This window comes from Calonectris borealis, chromosome 5 (assembly GCF_964195595.1).
Source record: "Calonectris borealis chromosome 5, bCalBor7.hap1.2, whole genome shotgun sequence".
Classification (NCBI taxonomy): domain Eukaryota; kingdom Metazoa; phylum Chordata; class Aves; order Procellariiformes; family Procellariidae; genus Calonectris; species Calonectris borealis.
In genome coordinates, this window is record NC_134316.1 from 30,778,417 (window position 1) to 30,798,815 (window position 20,399).

Here is a 20,399-nt window from a genome sequence, read left to right on the forward strand (position 1 = left end):
CCACCATCATCATTTCAACGTCTGTTCCATATAATTGCAGAGTGACTGTAAGCTAGCAGGGAAAGCTATCTGTCTTTGGGAGTCTTGTAAATGACATGCTATTTAAAATAAAACATCGAGACTATGAAAAACATTCGGGGGCTTTTCAGCATCTATTGAATTGTGTACAGTCTTCGTGGAACATCATAAATGCAGTTCTCAGAGGAAGTAAATGGTTGTCTGAAGACACATTCCTACCAATGCCATTAACACAACTCATCAGCTAACAAGAACATACTCATCTGTCTAGACACAGATGATACTAGAAAAGTAATCACCATAGATCATATTCATGTCACAGTCCTGAAGGAGCTTTGCGTGGTTTGATTCTGTACCTGCCCTGGCCGGCAGTACTGAATGCAGCCGTCCTCACTCACCCATGGCGTTGGTTACCCAGGCTCTGCCTGAGCAGTGGAGCTCCTGCTGTCTGGACCTGATGAAGTATTGGTCTGGTGCAGATAAACAGAGAGCTCATTGCCGAACCAGAGCTTTAAAACGCCAAAGAAATAGTTCCTTGTCTCTCCTTCTCCCCTGGTACTACAGAGAATGTTTAGAAGACTAGCTTAGATTAAACACCCAGCTTTTTGAGACGTAAAGAAAAAGGACATGATTTTCATCCAAGCTGTTAAGACTCTGGTCCAAATAGAGAAGCACAAATATTTGCTTTTATATATAATGCTCTGCTAATCATAATGCTCTGTTTTTAATATAATGATCTGTTATCATAATGCCCTGTTGCTCATCACTGTATTCAAGCAATGTTTTCTGCTTGAAATTCATTTGTATGTTTAATCCTTTTCTTGAATTTTTGCTAAACTCTGCACTTGGAAACTATTTTGGTTAAAAGTCCCCAAATCACATTGCACCTTTGTGAAAAAGTATTTCCTTTGATCTGTTATTTTGCCACTTCCTCTCCCCTCTGTCTGTGCTCTCGCGTAAATGTGATTTCTATTTAATGATATTTGGGACAGCATGAATACAATTGTGGCCAGTTTTCTTAGCTGTGTTGTGTAAGGGATATCATCAACACAAAGCACATTTGTCCTGTCTTGCTATGTAATGTACCAGAGTCACCAGCAGAGCAGGTCAAGTCTCCTCTTGAAATTGAAGCTCTGATATGGTCAGTAGGGCACTATCTTAGTTTCTATCAAATGCACATTACAGAAACAGCAAAGACTCAGAAATTAACTCAAATGTATTGAGTTAACTTTAAGTTGGCCATTATGACTGCGAGCTCAGCCTACAGACACAACCCTTGGAAGATTTGTAAGCAAAAGCCTGGAGATAGAAATGATGGTACTTAACTAGTTTCATGTAATTAGCGAGTTGAATGAAAACTTAAATTTATTTTGCTCAAATGAGAGAAATAATTGTCTCGGGATCTGTTTGAAACACTGTAGAGGTTTTGGGATATCCAGGCTGTGAAATGTCTGTGACAAAGGCTGGTAAGACATATGTTCATCCCATTACAGATTAGAAAAATGCATTATACTATGTCTGTACTTCTTCAAACATTGTGCCAGATATGTGAAAATGTAATAACGGTTCTAGTGATTATTTGTTCCAGCAATAGCTTTGTATGATAGCAGATTGAGGTAAATTCTGATGCCATATGAATATAAAACATGAATAGTACACAAATAGTGCATTTTTTTCTGTTGCAGAAGTCTTACAGTGTCCATGAATATCTACGCATTGGTCAGAGTACATTTCATAACAGTCTTGTGTCAATTTTGATTTAAAAAGTACAAGTATCATCTTATATATTTGGTATTTACATGGCCTTTTTTTTTCTTTGCTAGGACTCACCTTTTTTTTTTCCCCAGAAGTTATTTCTACAGTAATTTGAGAAGTAAAAGATTTATAGTTGACAGGGTTATCAAAAGATGAGATTTATAGTCATTTAAATTATGTAGCTTTGTAAATAATTATGACACAATTTAGTAATACTACCATAACAGGGTTGGACGCAGCAGCACAAGCAGATGATGATTTTGACACCTAAATTTTTAACATCTGCAGGGTGAATATTTCAAGTTAGTTATTGGAGAGAATTATTTAAAAACATGGCTAATAGAAGTTTCTAAACAATTTATGCTTGTTTATTCCAAGTGTGGCAAAATAACCGTAGAGTTTAAACAGATCATAGTGCTCACGTGGTTTTGTGTCTACTGAGTCACTGCAAAAGAAAGAAAACAAGAAAATGTTTGGAAAGCAGCAGACTGGCTCCTCAGCACAGTTCTTCATGCACAGCTGCTGATAGATAACCGCATTTTGCTCACAACTGAGATTCAGAGAGATGGATGGAAGAAATGTACTCTGAAAATCCACATTTTAAAAAAGAGAAGAGAAAAAGTTTAGTATAGATGAATAAACAATTCCAAACTAAATTAAAATTCCAAATTAAATTAAAATATGTGTTAGACAACTTTTCCTTTTTCTTTGGGACAGTTCAAAAACAATATTGAAAACCCACCATTGCTATGTGATCCAGATCACAGCACCCCATCCAGAAGGAGGTAAGCCAAGGTATCTGGTCCCATACGGAAGTCTGAGATCTGGGAGCAGGACTAATAGAAGATGAAAGTACAGATTCTGCCCTCAGTGCATCTGTCATCGCACGAACCTGTCCGAGGGTGACACCGCCAAATGACTCTGCTCTTACGCAGGGAAGGAAAACCGAGACCCAGGATGTTCCTTCAGCTTCATCACCAGCACATGGTCAAGAGGTCACTTCACAGCCCTAGTTAAGACATGAGTAAAAGGCGAGTGCTGTCACTCTTTCAGGATGCCCTCGCCATCTCCATTCAGAACAGGGAAAAGGACCAGCACTCTTGGGAGAGCAGGAAGTTTAAAGAACTCAAACTTTGCATGCCACCGACAGCTTCATATTCTGCTGAAAAGTGAACTCCACCTGTTCTTACTGTCACTGTTATTAAACTTCTGTCATTTTTAGGACATTGTTCTTTTAATATCCTGTTACTACCCCAGAAAGAGGCTGCACCTGTTCCCAGATTTGGACTTAATATTATCGCACAGATTTGTCCCTCTTCTGCATTCAAGAGTTTAGACAACCATGTCTACGCTCATCGCCCCATAATGGACCAGTATCACCTTAAACTGAAATCACAAGGATTCCTCCAAAGAAGGAGAGAAGTTAACATTAAAAAAAAAAGGTTCCGGGCAGCCAGATTTTGTGTCCTGCAGAAACCTATTGCCGGCACACAGGACAAAAGCAGACAGCACAAAACATCATGAACTAAACTTGACAGTTAGCACCGAGTCTGCCCCCAACGGCATTGATTTCATTAGCGCACACACAAAGCTTCTTCTGGTTCAATGCCAGCACAAGCTGCACAACATGTGCCTGAAGTTATTTAGTACATCACAGACCAGAGAGGAAACAAAGATGGACAATGCTCCATTCGCCTTCTCATCAGACACCAGATTTCAGTCAGGCGCCCCAGATGAAATCAGCTTCATTACAGATTGTTTATTTCAACGAAGGTATCAGAGAATAAGTATATCCACAGGTGAAGGAACTCTGATCCTTTTTGCGATGGTGGTAGAGAGTCCACAGGTTTGTCACCTTTACAGATGTCAAATAAAGAGAAGCAACAAGGTCAGGATTGAATTGCCAAAGCTCCTCTCCTCATTTGCTTCCCTAAGACTAGAAGAGGCATCCCAGATTCAGGCATTACCTGCAGTCCTGCTGTGCTCCTGGTTTCACTCCAAATGCCAAGGAGGACCTCACAAGCAGGTCTATCACTAACATGGTTGCCAGCTCTCTGGTAATAAGAATCCCAGTTCCACCAGTGATCCCAGTTCCACCACAATAACCTCACAGGTACTGGCTCATTCTCAGCCCACCAACAGGCGCCGCAGCCAAGAGCACCCGCTAACTCCCTGCCATTTGCTACCTTTGCCTGTGACATGCTGGGCTTTCCCAGTTTCCACATGGATTTCCACAGTTTTCTGACATGTCAAGATAGATGAGGAGAGAAAAGTGGAAATGTGAGATAGACAAAAATGACAGAGAAAAATAAAGGCCAATACAAACAAGCTGAAAGATAAAAGAATGCTTCAAGTTTATCCTGCAACTTTCCTGTAAGGTGAGAGAATTTTCTGTTCTCCAGTGTTGCTGCCTCATCTCAGTTCCTAGAGCTACTTTGAAATGATAAATCACATCGTCAGTCCCAAGTAACAACATGCAGCAAAGCTGGACATGAACTGCTGCAGAAACCAACCGCTTCTCTGTAAAGATCACGTGTAGCTCGGGAAGATTTTCTCTAACTCTAGTTCTGCTGAACTTGTGTCCACTTGCACAGCTGAATTCCTACGTGGTTTTATATTTATGCATCTCATGTATTTATTGAATATTCAGAATACTTAAGTACAAGGTGGTGCTCATCTCCTCATCTGTCTGTATCATAAGCTCTTCATTGCCCTCAACACAAGAAGGAAACATACTTGAAAGCGTAAGTATGGTCACAGAAGAATGGCCATAAAACCAAGGCAGGGGCAAAATCAGAAAAGGACTGAATGAGATACAATTAGGAAGAAACATCCATGGCAACAAGACTATATTTCTATAAATAGGCTATTAGTAAAAAGAAGACCAAGAAAAGAGTTGTTTTGCTGCTCATAGAGGAAGAAAGCTGGCAGTACAAGATCTGAAAGAGATCAAAGCATCAAATTCCTTTAGCTGTAGTCAGTTTGCTAACACTAGCAGTACCAACAACACATGGGTTAATATATCTGCCTAGAAGAGGGAAGACGACACTAGAGAGTAGCTGGATGTTTTCAGTTCACCTGGCCAGGCTGATTTCATCACGGGATATTTGAAGAAGTAGGTGAGACAGTGTCAGGAGCATTAGCACTTATCTCTCGGAGCTCAGGGGTAGTGACTGATGAGGTCCAGGAAAAGGAAAAAAAAAAAGCAATGTTATGCCCTTATTTAAAAGAGGTGAATGGAGGGGCTAGGAAATTTCTGTGTAAATACTGTAGTATCAGCAGAGTTTTGTAGCTCAGATAGTGTAGAGATATACACCAGAAAGGGTTAATAGGGAGAGGTAATGCATTTTATTAAGCTAACTGATGTAAATATTAAAAAAATCAGAGAAGGTTTCAGAAGCGAAAACCCTTTTATAGTAGTCAGGAAAAATACTGGGAGCAAATAAACAAACTACTTCAAAGAACTTCGACGAAAAAAAGAGAGAGAGAAGGAGAGATGAGTAAAAGCCAGTAATGGATTTGCCAAGAACAAGTCATGTCAAACTATTGCAATTTCCGTCTCTGACAAAGAAGCAGACATAGCAGATAGAAAAGAGTAAGTGCATGTCATGTATCTTGACTTATTAAGGCTTTTGACATTGTCTCGCACGACATTCCCTTTCACAAACAGGCTAGGGAAATACAGTCTAGATGAAACTATTTGAAGACGGGTACAGAACTGGCTGGGAAAAAACCTACACACTCAAAACCAGCAGAATGTCACTGTCAAAATGAAAGATACAGAGAGTGGGTAGTGGGATCTGCAGCGATCTGCGGGTCTCTGCCCGGGTCTGCTCCTATTGAGTATTTTCACAGGCTGCCTGAAGGTGGGAGTGTGAAGTGCATTTATTGCACCCACGGGTGACAGAACGCTAACAGGGCACGGGCCGTTTGGGCAACAGGGGAATAAACCAGACCCAAAGCACAAGCAGCCCACCTTGCTAGCACCGCTAACCCACCACTCTCAAAATACCAATGTCTTCCAGGTGCCCCTGTCCTTGGGCTTAGCAGACCCTCTGAGCAAAGGCAGGGAACAATAGAGCAATTTTGTAGACTGGATTTATACATTTGAGGTTACCCTAGGTTCAAGAAAAACTGTAAACCGTATGGGGAGCATCGCAGGAGGGTAGATGTTGGGTAGCTGGACTTTGGGCAGATAGACGTGAACCAGGTGAGAGCCTGAGTTCAGCTGGAGAGGGGCTAGACCAGGAGGTGAAGATGGGCAGAAGACTCGGCAGCGTGGCAAAAGCCCAGGCACAGGTGCAGGCAGCAAATCACCTATTTGTAATTATTCACCACTTCAAATACTGTCACCTAGGAGAGCGTGTGCGTGCGTGGGTGTAACGAGAGATTGGTATGCCGCAAGACCCACATACCTCACACTCAGGCCGGCTGCCTGCCTGCAGACATCACGGCTCGACGCCGCTTCCCTGCAGGTCTGACCGCAGGCGGCCGCGCCGTTCGCGGCAGGCAGCTCCTCTGGGCCACCCGTGAGCACCGGCCCGACATCAGCCCGCGTGGCCCCGGGGGTGCCTGCACAGGCCCTGGTGGGCAAGTCTATCACTGATGCTGTGGTCTGCTCCCATGTGCCCGCTCTTGCCTGTATTTCACCCCGGCTGGCTCCTCGGGGCCATGGCAATCCCTTTCTTCTCCCTGCAGGGCTCCAGGGATCTCTGATGAGAAAGATCCTGATAAAAAACCGTAACATTTGAAACTGCTCCATGATGGGAGTTTGAGAAGTTTGTTTACGCTGTGTCCTGTCTGAGAATGATTTCATGCCGCATTATGTTGGGAGTCATGGAAGTCCTGCTGGTGGACACACATAAAACTTCTGGGATCTGGGGCATCCCTTTGTTGTGGTTACATCCAAACTCCTGCCTGCAAATAATACATAAAGTAAAAATAGCAAGGACAACCCCCCACATGACTAATTTGAATATTTTCCTCCTCTTTTTAATATTTTAAATGATCCAACGAAAATGTTGCTGTTGTCTGATTGACCAAACAGTCTTTAGAGGCACCGTCAGGAAGACTGATGGGGTGGAGAGCTATTGCAAAACGCCACTGACAAGGTACACACTGACACCCTAATAACTGGCATTAGCTTCTGAAATCACACACTAGGCACAGTAAAAATTATCAGTGCAGAAATTATTATTGTAGCTAAGAGGCAATCCCTGAAAAACACTATTCATTTTAATGGCAAATTACTGGGTAAGTCTCAAAGCTGAAGGAGGAACAGTTGTAGCTCGCACCATTCCTGTATAAAGTGACACAGGTTTATAGCCCCTAGGATGCGAAATTTTGTGTCTTACACAGACCAAGTACTGCTATGTACAATTTAGGTTTGCTCAACTCCTTTTTGCCCAGGGAAAATTATTTGTATTTCTATTCTGCCAGGGAAAACCACTGCAAAGGCAACAGCAGTGGGCAAAATGAAGGAAAAAGAGGGAAAAAACCCAACCCAGAAAAATCAACACAACTATATTTATAGTGGTCATTTTTCCTGTCTTATCCCAGCTGAGCGGTACGATGGAGCCCTTTATTAGAAACTGAATAGCAAAGAATACACTGCAGAATAAACACAGTTAATTTGCTTTTATATAAAAACATAGAGCAAATATTTTAAAAATATTTTTATTCATCTACTAAAAGATATAACCTAGCCTCTGTTTATCAAGCAAGCTAGCTTTGCTCACCAATATTTCAGCTCAATTTTAAAGAGAAGCAACGCACAGAAAGAATTTACCTCCACTAAAACTTGGAGAGGGATGCTTATCTTTGAAGTACACATAATTTTATTATGATTACTGAACTGGTGCATTTCCTGCAGCATTTGCTACCCAGAAGTCATTGCTTTCCACAAATGAACAGTAAACGTCAGGGATATGGGCGCGTACATTTTGCACTAGATTTGGTGCCATGAAGCAAATGAACGAAGCTCATCAAGTCGCCTATTTCATGATTGTTTTTACAGTTCACACCCAGCTGAGTTTACAGCGCAGCAGCAAGCAAGGGGTATAACAAAAGCACTTCACAAAGGCAATTTGAAAACGTAATTGGTTTAAGTCATTGTCAAAGCCAACAGGGGCACAAGTTTATAGGACAACTGGTAACAGGGCACAAATACTACTTGTATGAAAACTACTGTGCGTTTAACTACATGGAAATTAGCGTGTAGTGGCAGGCTAACACCACAGTGAGTACCATATCATTACAAGATTATAGCCTTCTGAACCACAAGGCAAGAATACAGGTTATATGCTAATTAGTTTTGGATCTACTAAAGGTAATTACATGGTAATCTCCACGTAGTTACATGGTGTTTAATAGGAAACCCTATTAACTAATCATATAATTAAAGAGTAATGATACTCCTGCCCCGTGACATCCATGGTGGCCAGATAAATTAAAACTGATGGAACTTCATGGCATAGCCTGTTCCTGTTACCAGACTTCAGGGCAATACCATGCCTCTCAAGACACTGAGGTGGACAGGAAAATGCACCAAAAGTCAGGGCGCTTACCGCTCCCTCAGTACACAGAAAATGGCACCTCGTACCCAGAACCACTGTTCGTTTCCACAAATTACTAGGAGGGGAATCTGTTCTAGGAATCACCATGTTCTTTGGTTTTGTCCTCATTTGATTTTCATCCTTCCTTTTTTTCCCCACTTTTCTCTATAATTGCAGTTTCTGTAGCCTCTCAATCACAGCCATCCTGCCTCTTCTGTCAGCAGGTTTAAGGCAGCACTGAGGCACCTGTTGCTCCTTCACCTTCACTTGCTCAGAATTTTTTTTCCCTTTTCTTTCTCTTACGAAGTTTTCAGTAATTTTGCTACCTTTTTGTTGTAAAAACTTGATCTCTTTTCCTTCTTTTTTTTTCCTTTCCCCTCTCTGCTTTCTTTTCCTAGGGACTCTCTTTGTCTCCTCTCCTTTCTGCAGACTACTACCATGCAAAGACTACTACCATGCAAATAATAAATAAAGTTACTGAAACTCCCCTCAGACTTTCCAAAGCCAGGACGGCAGCCAGCGAGGCTCCTCCATTTTCCTTCCATTAGCCAGGCATCCTTTCTGCCTGCCCTCAGCAGAAGTTGCTTGCTGCTGCCGCACTCTTTTCTTCAGGCTGATACTTAGACAACCTTTCTAATGGTTCCTAACAGGTCACACCACTGACCACAGCAGGAGTTGCACAGCACAGCCAACTGGAAAGAGAAGGACGAGCAGCGCTGATCTGCTGGTCAAATTTCAAAATACCTCTCGCATGAACTGCTGATGTTGCAAAGATTGTTTCACTCCAGAGTGGACCGAAAAATTGGAATTTCCCACAAAACAGCATTAAAAATCCAGTAAATCAAAACATTTCATTTTTCCTTTTTTTTTTTTAATTCTGCATTTCATTTCGTACCAATTAAAATTAGGGTCATATAATAGTATAATCTACAGCAAAAAGCAAGTGCAAAAAAAAAAATCAAACCCAAAATCAATGTCCCCTGCACAACTCGGTTTCAATGAATAGGCATTTTTCAAAAGAAAAAGGTCTGTCCAAAAGTTTCCGACGTAATACTAAGCCTGTTTCTGGGGCTTCCCTAGCCTGTTGGGGATGCAGTAATCTCCATTCAAAAATGTGAAAGCAAGTGAAACGTCAGACTAATAAACTGCTCAGAGCACAATGTGCAGTCATCCATGATACCATGGACTGTGAAAGGACTATGCACTCTGCTTAGTTTTAAAATACCAAGTCCCATTCACTGTCTTACTGAAGCCCAAGCTGCGAAATGTTGCTGAGCCCCCCAGGAAGGAAAGAAATGTCCCCTTTTTTTTTTCTTTCGACAGACCTCATTCTGCCTGATCAGAGCACAGCACCTACAGTGGGTACTGCTCCATCCTCAGCAAGCGAGGAACAAAATAAAAATGGGTACAAATACCGAAGAGACGGAAAGCTCCTGCCACCTTCACTGCAGTAGAGCCCCTTAAAAAGGTAAGTGAAGCCATGGGTCAGTGCAATGCTATAGGAACATATAGAGAGAGAGAGAGCGCTAATAATACTGTCCATAAAAACAGAATAGACAAAAGAGAGCAAAGGTGATGATCGATGGTATGATTCAATACAACCAATGCCCTGTTCTCACCTTTCACTTTATTATTTCATATTTGTTCACTCTTCGCTTTTTATAAAGATCTAGAGCTGGATTTGCCCAACAATAACCAAAGACCCTGGGGAGTCTGCTGTTACCCTTGAACTGCCCACTGCAGCCTGAAGAACGAGCTGTGCTGAGAGGGACGAGAGCCCAGACAAGTACCTAGAGAATACATTAATTTGGTGTTTCTAATCTGTGGAGCTTCTGTGACACCGTGGTGGGAGATACAGCTGCTTCTGTCCTCCCACCTGAGGGGGTTCGAAGGACCGTGACAGACTGGATCCAGTCCGTTGTGCCAGTGAACCAGTGATGCTAGGAAGTACCATTCCTTTCAGTAAAGTTGGCCCACAACTTTTAATTGTTGTTAATCCCTTTAGAAGGGATACTGCAATGCCTGTGAAGTTTAAAGGTAGAGGTAACATCTTTCATTACACCAATTGGTGGAGTTGGAGAGGCTGGACAAGTTTTGGGTTTCTTCAGTTCTACAGCAGTACTGCAACATAGTATGTTGAGTTTATCCTGAAGGTTCTGTTTCCAACCCAAAGGCAAATTTTTGGCGTTGAGGGCTTGATCAGTTTTTTCCAGCTCTCCCAGCTCATCTCCACCTGCAACTCCACTCTCTCCACCTGCAAACTTCATATTGCTTATATTGTTGTTCAATCACAACTGCCACAGAGCACTGCCGCAAGCAGGGGCAGCCTCCCGGTGCATTGCTGTTACAGCTTGAGAAAGCAGCATGTGCAGGGTGGTTCTTGCTCAGGCTGAATGAGTCTCCTTGGTTACACCCCACCGCGAATCATGGGTCACTGGGGTAGGGCGCCGTATTCTGTGTGAGGGGTATCGCTCACGGCATCGCCCTGTTGGCATGCCAAGTGATACCATCAGCTCCCACTAAGGAATTGGGGTTTTTTTTCATTTCTTTTTCATCTTGCTTTACCTATATTTTAAAATAGCTCCTGGTATAATCCTCTGAAATACAGGTTCAGAGGCCATTGTGAAGCTAAAGGGAAAAGGGGAAAAGTGGCAACTAAATGCTCTCATGGCCATTTCCACCTCGGCATTGGAAGGGAAGGGAGGCGGTGTGCAAGCCGTGTAAAGCAGTCCCAACTCTCAGGGCAGGTTTTACGTCCTGGATCTCCGAGAGGGAGAGAAGAAAAGAAAGGACTGTACATATCAGGAGAGTTCCCTGGAAGGGAATGTGACACTGAAAAATTATGTCTGATTGTGAAGCGTTTTGGCACTGAAACAAGTCTGCTGGGCCAGCATATTCACACTACACAGCAGTTCCCACGTGTTCGGCATTAAACGGCAGCCTGCTAACTAACAGTCCCCTCAGAGCAGGGGAACGCATTAGCATATGGGCTTGGCATCCAGGTTAGTCATTGCTGAGTCAAATGTCTGGACAATTAAGTAAAGCTAAGCAGCAGGCACGAGTAGCTCACAGTATTACTTCAATTTAGAGATAACAAAGACTTATTAATTAACAGCAGTGATTACTAAACTAAAACAGGCTGTGAACTTCTTTTTTTTGCACTATAAAGGTCTGTATAAAAGTCTGCATACTGCACTGACATCGGCACTTTTCAGAAATGCAATTCCATTCTATTAGCATACAGAAGTAAGCTTCCAAAGCGGATTATGGGTTATTAAAGGACACTGGGGCAAAGAGATGATTCTCTCCGTCACCGCTTCTCTTTCCACCACCGCTGGGAGGATCACAACCCAGTCTCCCAACACCCACATCAGCCCCGAAGTCGTTACAGCCGTACCTTCTTTCTCCTCGCCCTGTGCGGCTCCGGGTGACTGCCTTCAGCAGCTGTGGAGCTGCTGGAAAGCACCGCAGGCCGATTATCCCAGATGCAACCTGTGAGGGAGCTGAGGAGGGGAGCAGCACTGCTCCTCACAGGCACAGAGCAAGTGGTTCTCTGAGCTCCCAAAACAACTTTCGCTCACTGATCATCAGTATTTCAAAGATCCATTATCTCACAATCTATTAAATAGTTACAAAATCTCCAGAAACCCTGGGGATATGGTGACTGAGGAGTACCCAGGGGCTGGGGATAGGTCACAAGTATGGTCAAAAGTAGGTGCACCAAAGCCTAATGGAAACGGAAACCGGCTGGACGTTTGAAACACTGGTGCTTTCCTACTGTGTGAGCAGTCAGTCACCCTGGGCTCTCGGGGGGAAGGGACATCTCCATACGTATGAACAGTACAGGAAGCTGGTGGTGAGCTTTAAGAGCCGTCACTTGCCACAAGCAGCAATTTTGAGCCATACCTCTAAATTTGTATAGAAAACATGCTGACTGACTTGGCAACTGTGATCAAGACGTTTTACTCGGCCAAAACACCAACCTTTACATGTTTAGTAGACACCGGTTATTAATGCTCATGCTGTGAATCTGCTTCCTTGTGTGTCCTTCTTTTCATCTCTCCCTCTATCCTGGATGGGAACATCTCTCCTCTCTGCCCTTCACCACACACAAAGGCTGTTGTTACTGAGGAGCTCTTTCTGCTGGCACTTTCATCAGACCAAGGAAGAAGAAAGCGAGAGGAAGTACAAATAGGAAAGCATTATGTATGAAGAAAAGCCCTGAACAAAAGTCAAAAAAGTAAATTCATATGGACCAGTCACACCTTCACCTCTCAGGTTGCTTACGCACATTTGAGACAATGCCTGAATCTGAGGACACCAGGAGCACTGTCAAGATGAAGGATTCTAAGAGAGGGTAAAAAGCCCAGCAGAATTTTTTGATATATAATCAAATTTAATTTTTTTAAAATTTAAAATATTTACAAGCCCAGCAGAAGCAGGGCCCCGGAGTGGGAAAACAAAGGCAGGGAGCCTGTTTGTAAATATTTTCAATTAAAAAAAAGTTTAATTACACAGACAAAAAAGAAAAAAAGGTAGACATAGAGGTGGTGTGTAAGCCATGTAGAGTAACTCCTAGGTCTCAGGACAGGTGTTACTTCCTGGATCTCTGAACACCTGATGCCAGTCTAGCAAGAAGCAGAACTTGGACTAAGATGCTGTAGGCACGGGAAGACTGCAGCACCGGTAACTGGAGGAACAAAAGGGATAAGAAGGTAGGGAGGAGGAGAGGACAGGAGCTAGAGAGAGGGAGGGAAGAGAAATGGAAATGAACATGTGAAGACTTGGTTCTATTCAGTCACCACTTATTGATGAAACACTATTTTTCCAGAAGGTTCCCAACCAGCTGCGCTGGTCTCTTACGCAGCAGGGACACAGCTTATTTCAGTCTCAGTGTTACACATAGCGATCCGCCTGGTAGCAAGGAGCAGAAATCAGAGCGACTAGGTTATTGCAGAGCGCTCACCAGCCGTTTCACTCCAGCGCCAGCAGGAAGCCAGGCGCAGCGCTGGGAACCACCACCCAGCCAGCACCTGCCCCCCCCGCAGCGCCCGCGCCCGCAGGCGGGCTGGGGCCTCCTGCAAACGTCAGCGCACAGCCTGCGGTATGCCAGGAGGGCTACTGCCTCTGTTTGTCTAACCTCTCAGGGGATGAGCATGTTTGCATCCAGCAAAGTCCCTCACTTTTTCACTCTGGTCCATCTAATTCAGGAGACAGGTGAGCTCCTTCAAAGAGTCATTCGTCCGAGACCTTCATTCACTTAATACTTATAGTTTGTCACATTGCAGCCACCGTCTGTTTGCTGCCACAGGATTTCCTCTTCCATTGATTAGCCCTGTTTACAACCTTATTCATCCAATGGCCACAGCAGCTGCACTAAAATAGGGCTGCAGAAAGCTAATCCCTTCTGTCAGCACCTCAGCAATAATTTAACAGCAGTGGGGTTTTGCCCTGTATCTCCACAACCTGCAATTTTGCCAACTTTCACAATCGCATTAAAATACCCCTAATTTTTTTCTCCTTATACTGCAGCTCTGGACGTTTACGATGTTGACTTTCATTAACACAAAATAGTAAGGTTCTGGTCTCCACAGTTGCAGAAACCTGTGAATACAGTCTCAAATAGAGTCTCAAAAACCGCAGGCAAATGAAAAGGTTTTGTTGGTTGGTTGGCTGGCTGATTTTTTAGTTCTCCCTAAGCAGATCATGAGTTTTACGCAGCCTGATGGTTTGCAAATTCAGTTTTGGCAGTACTGAACTTGGGATCACTCCGAGTCAATATTAGCTCTCGACTTTCTGTTCTCACCTTCACTTTTGTTTGCCTAGAACTGGGGGTCACATCGAGAAATGTAAAACACGTGTTTTAAAATATTAACTTCTTTGAGACCTTATACTGACTTTATTTTAGCCACTCCGACCTCTTTCTCCCCTGGAAATAAAGCCAGAGAAGGCCAGCGATGACTGAATTCTCTCTTCACAGCATCAGCGGGTGCCAGCTGAAGTCTGTGAGGGCTGTCTGAAAGCTGCCACAGGAGAGGAACCTTTCGGTGTCTGAAGTCATCTGGTTTCAAGCTGGATAAAACACTGCCTTACACTTGCCTGTCACTTCTCATTTCTTGCTTAGCTTTAATTGTCCCAACTTGTGCAAATACACCAAGCACTCACACGGTCGGCTCCCTCGTCAATCACTCGGATCCCTATTTTGATAACGCTCCCTCCGCGATGCTATTTAAAGCAATAGGTCAGAGAAGAGACTTCAGGATTTGAAATTTTCCATTAATTCACATTGTGCGGAAAAATCGATACTCAGCAAATGTCCAGATGCCTCGACAGGCCATATACACTGTGCCAGCTTGATAATTATAATTTCTTTAGTAGGTATGCCATGCATATAAGGAGGTGTATCATGCATAAAAGCATACTGGAAACAGAGAGGTTACAACTACAACTCATCAAAGCTCCAAGCCACAAGGAAGTAACCTTGAAATACAAATCCAAGTGGTAAAAACATAAGCTTTAACTAACCACATCTCAATACGGAAAAAGAAAAACAAGATCAGTAACAGCCATCAGAAAAAATCTGGATGACTGGACTGTTGCAGGCTAAGGCCACCATTCTAATGCACAATCATAAAGCAAAACTGAGTACTGGTTTTGCTTCTTTAAATTATTCACAGTCAACAGTGACCTTCCAGGGGTGGGTTCCCTGTTCAACATTTCACTGTCAAGACGTTTTCCTTGACCTTTGCAGTTTTCCCTTTTGTGCGCTACCTGGTATCTTGATAGAAAATACAGATATCTTCAGCAGATACAAAAAGAAAAAAAATCAAACTCCAAACTATTTTCTCACTTCTCTAAAAAGAAGAAGAAAAATCTCAAATATAAATTCGTAATGCTTTTTACAAAAAATAATCATTTATTAAACAGCATATGCTTATTAATAAATTACAAGGCAACCAGATATAGAAGTCACTTTCAATATGTTGTTGAAGGTGTTTATGCTCATGAGCATAAGCAGCAGCATTTTTAGATGTTTGTTTGCATAGGGAAAATACTAGACTAAGGCCACGCCAAGCAACTTTGAAATAGAAGTGAATAGAACCTACTGCTCTTAAAGAATATCTGGCAGTACTTGTTCATACACACTCAAGATGACCCTTCCTCTTCAGAAGTGATTTCCACTCACCATTTTCCAAACCAATTTTTTGGCAGCCCTCTATTCTATAAAAATGCATTTCCATCCTTACATGAGTCATATCTAGACAGCTGAATCCATATAAATAATACCACTTTAATAGATAAAGTATTTTAATTGTTCCGTGAAAGCAATATTAAGTCACAAACTTTTTTCTTCTTTTACTATCTCTGGCATAACAGCAAGAGTTATGGTAGTGAGGAGAAAGAAAAGGAATAGGAAAATTGAATTCTTCAAAAATGTTGAGGTAGGGCCTTCATCTGGTTATTCTAGCATAGGAGCTGAAGCAGGTCTCTCTTTCGGAAGTACATTTTGTTCCCCAAAACCAACTCAGGGTTACCAAAGAGGAGCGTGAGGCTCAGCAGGAACCTGCACGGCACGCGGGCGCAGGCAGCGACACCAGCAATGCCCAAGCGCAGGCATTCAGCATGGATGTTTACAGTCAGGTCTGTATGCAAAGTAAACACGAAAGCACCCAGGGTTTAGGTGGTGTATTACTAGGCACAATATATAAATAAAGGTACCAAGTACTGTGTCCTTGTATAAAAGTAGCTACACAAATGTCTTATTGTTTTATGTATGCTGAAATTATAGGCACAGAGGAATTTGGACTGAAAAAGCTTCCAAATAGTTTTGGTAGCACGGTTTGCATCCCTTCCTAGAGACAGGCTTACATCTCTTCACAGGCATTCGGTTAGTTCAGACCTGTTTGTTCCCTGGAGCAGGGATTCCTTTGTATGCCAAATTTGAGTACGTGGGTATTTTCTGTAGAAATATTATACCTTCTAGGTATGCAGGCATCACTTACTCAGGATGTAAAGGAAAATGGGATCTTTTTACAAACTGTATTTAATGTAGTTGAATCAGAGACTGAGATAATTCCACTCCTTCTGTGTATTTTTTTAACATTACAAAATTGGACTAAAGCCCAATTTTCCTCTTCCTGGTGACAGCTGCCTAATCCAAGCTGTGATCTATGCCATCTCCTTGTATTTTATTTTAGCAATCTAACAGAGCGGATTTCTCAGATGAGACATCTACCAAGTTTCCCTGCCTCGGCTGTTAACATTTGTGACAAATCTATTTGTTTTGTAGATCTCGGGGGAAGACTCCGGGGCATCTGATCAGGGCATCCCAAAACTGCACAAAAAGCACAGAGGTTGCAAGGCAGATCTCTCCTTCAGTACATACTGCGGTATCTCCCTAGCCACACCAACTGTGCTTTAAAAAGGGGGAGGAGGATTGCTCCCTTTTCTTTTTTGAAATCTCAATATTAGCATAAGCTGGGTCAAAATAATGTAAATTGCAGCATATCCTGAAATAGAAATTGTATGCTTTTACAAGAGAACATTACAAAAACATAGTCACAATCAATTAGTTGGATTTAGAAGCAATTATGTGTGGTATATATCCTGTCATTATATCACTTAGAAAAAGATATGAAGCAATTGCACACCTATTTATTTTTGTCATAGCATTTCAAATTCACGCACATAATAGGAACTGCAGAAGTAATTTTTACAATGGCCTGGTATACAATATACTAAAATTTGGAATAAAAATCCTTACAAAATAAGTTGCAATTCATTCCGGTTTGAAAATCAAAGCCTACTACTACCAATTCTGTTTTGAAAATGTAAAGAAAAATGTATATATATTTTAGAAGAATAAATAAATGTCTTGAAAAAAGCTTCTTTTAACATATTGTATGGGTAGGCATTAAATATGAAATTATCAAGGAACGTAAGTTTCTTGGTATCTGTCATGAAGATAAAGCCAAGAAAAAAGGGTATTTTCTGGTAAAGAACTAAATTAATGGAATCTACCTCAAATGACTATACTGCTTGGACTGGTGCACTCTGAAAGTCTTCACCCAAATGTTGCTACCGGCTCCAAAGCCTCCTGCTATTTAGAACCTATACCTAAGACCTAGCTCAATGTTCTCCGTTGAATAACCGAGTCATTTAAAGAAAGCAGAAGAAAGTAAGAACCAGGGATATTTGGGGTTTGTTTTGGGTTGGTTTTTTTTTTAAATAATGAAAGGGGGTTGGTCCAGGATGTATATACAAACACCAACATTTACAAAATGCCTTGCAGTCCATATGAGCGTCCCTTTAGCAGGACGGCTCTCAGAATCACAGCACCAGACTGCGACGGGCCAGCACGCTGCTGGGGGCCCGAAGCAGAGCAGCACTACCCCACGCTTGCTTTGCGTGGAGCTGGGCAAGCCAACAGCACCGCACAACTGACACAGCAGCGTTGGTGCCACAGCAAACAGCACCGTTAGGCTGAAATCTGGGTCGGTTTGCAGAACGGGAGCCCCCCAGAAAGAGACGCTAGTCTGCAGATGATTGCTAACTGCTAGAAATACACTTAAACTGCATCTAACCCTCTGAAAGCAGTGTGATTTTCTGCTGTTGTCAGATCACTTGACATTGCTTACACCAAAACAACAGCTGAAGAAAACATAATGACAAACACTGGTAATGAGCAGTTAATACAAGCTCCAGGATGAATTAGCTTTGACAGTATTTCTGCTCTTGTGGAATCGCTGCTTCACAAGAGTATCTTCCAATGTAGCTCGTTAAAAGAGCACAAATGCTCAAAACTCCCTCAGGGGAAGCAAGGCTTGGAGTGAGCCAGGCAGAGGTTTCCTGGGAGAGATGATCAATCAGTGCAACTTCTGCAACGCACGCCTCCTCCACGCGTAAGCAGAGCTGTGCGCCTCGGATTGGAGGTCAGTCAATGATTTTTGGATCACCTGCCAAATTAAAGTCTCAGATGTCTTATAGGACAAAATCCCTGGAGGTCAACATTCAGCAATTTCAAGGGTTGAATCAAATTGTTTGCGTACAGTAATGCCAATAAATTGATCTTAATCAAAATGCAATAATCCTCTTGAAGAGTGAGGCGTTCATTGCTAGGAAACTTCACTGCTGCCAGCCTTGTCAAGCAGTCAACCAGCCTTCTACGGAGAGACAGTGATCCGGTTCTCCACAACACACCACAGGAGGGAAATGAATTCTTATTTACAACTAGGGATTAGAAGTCAAAATATTTCTCGCTTGCAGAGATCACTACTCTTAAGAGCTTGGCTTTGATGCAGGCAACTTCTTACCTGCTTTATGCTACAACGCAAACAACAAATCATCCTCTTTGCATTTTATGTTGACCGCTTCTTCTCCACGAATGCCAGGCTCTATTATTTTATATTTCAGTAGCACTAAGCTAGAGAACACAGGTTATAGAAAATACGCATTTCATATGCCCCATCAGAAACTATAAAACTGTATCATAAACGGTTTTCTGAGTTTTGTTTTAGTTGAACATATTAAACACTGCCATTTCTTGTAAAGAAAACAGTTCTTTTTAAAGATTATAAATAACACATTCTCAAAAGAACCTGGGGAACAATAAAAGCGTATTAGTTAGAAATGTCTTCGCATTTTGCTGTAAGTATTGCTTGACAAGCACATGTTAGAATAAGTAAAAGATTGTTCAAAACATACAACAATTAGTTAAAAAGAAACCAAATATGTGTTTCTTCTCCTATTTTTGCAGTTGAGCCCCAATGGAAAGCAAGAGAGGTACTGCATGCATGAAAGCACAACGGGGCGTTTTCATAATATGTACAGGGGGAAATAATTATCTATTTTTAAAAGTGTTGCAGTAAGTAATACTACTAAAATAATCAGCGATCAATCTGTTAACAGGCAACCAGAATATAGCGATGCAAACATATCGGGACATATTCAACCTAATTGAAGAATAATATGCAACGTAAGTATGGATGAAATGCGCACAGAAAGCCCACGTATCTTTTTATGATTACAATAACACAAATAGTAAAAATACAGTTTATCAAAGCCACGTGACTTAAAACTGCTAATTTACAGCGCTGCAAAAGAGGAGTCTTCCTTGTGAAAAGGACAGAGAAACAGTAGAGAGGTTCCAGCTTTCCTCCAAGTTTCCTTCCTCACTAGTTTCGTGTTCAAACATAACATGGACGGCTATTTCCACATACCATTTTATCGGCCCTCGGTCATCCCTGTGTCCCAACAGGCCCTAGTAAGTCCTTCGAGGCAAAGAGGAGAGGGACGGCTCTGCCACGCTCTCCCAGCGCCAGGCAGAGCTCTCCCCACAGCGACGGAGTTAGGAGGCTACGGTGTCATGGCTAGAGGGTCATGCTCGGTGCAGGATTTTACCTCGTGAATGGAAACACTTCAGAGTTGCAGGGCCACACGTTGCCTACAAACAGGCAGCATTACTCAAACGGCAAGTAACTAAAGCGATGATCCCAGCCCACAACAACGGCCGGGTGCCGCCAGGTGCAGTTGAAGAACCTGGTTCCCAAGTGTTGCACACAGCAACCATCCCTCTCCAAACCAAGTGCCAGCTACTAACAAGCACTGACCCGTGCCAGCCCCGGCAGCGACACTGTGCAGTCGGATAAGAAGCACTGATACATTACGGAGTAAATAGATCCCCATTTGCCTGGGGAGAGCAGATCGCAATGTGAAGAATAAACATCTCGGTGAGTCGCTTCCCGTGTTAGGGGCACGCGAACGTACAGTCTAAAGATTCAACACCCTCACCCTTTAGGGTGCGACTTTTCTCAATAGCAAAGCACAGAACGGGTTGGGAGCTCACCCAGGAAGCGGAAACCTCTGCGGCACTACGTGAACGCGGCGGGCTCCTCCAGTGCCAGCGCACGTGCATGCTGCATCAGAAACCGGGGTTCAACAGGATCATGTTTTCACGATCCTTAACTGTGACAATTAACTCATGTGCTTCTCAAATGTCCTTTGCATTGTATCTGCCACGGTTCATTATCATTCCCAAGCCAACGAAGATAAGGTTAAATAAAGACATTCATC

General features: G+C 42.6%; 1 protein-coding gene across 6 annotated transcripts in view; it reads right to left on the bottom strand.

Annotated features, from left to right (window-relative positions):
- Positions 1-20,399, bottom strand: part of NUBPL (NUBP iron-sulfur cluster assembly factor, mitochondrial) — a 152,634-nt gene that overhangs the window by 37,025 nt on the left and 95,210 nt on the right. For 2 of the 6 annotated variants that reach the window (XM_075151706.1, XM_075151698.1), the window contains one exon: positions 2,490-3,628. The exons of 2 other annotated variants lie outside the window; for them this stretch is intronic. In XM_075151706.1, coding sequence (XP_075007807.1) covers positions 3,533-3,628 — 96 coding nt within the window. In that variant the 3' untranslated portion in view covers positions 2,490-3,532. Of the gene's footprint in view, positions 1-2,198; positions 2,219-2,489; positions 3,629-5,349; positions 6,501-20,399 lie in introns of those variants that run through there. 2 more of the 6 variants (XM_075151705.1, XM_075151699.1) reach the window with 2 other exon arrangements.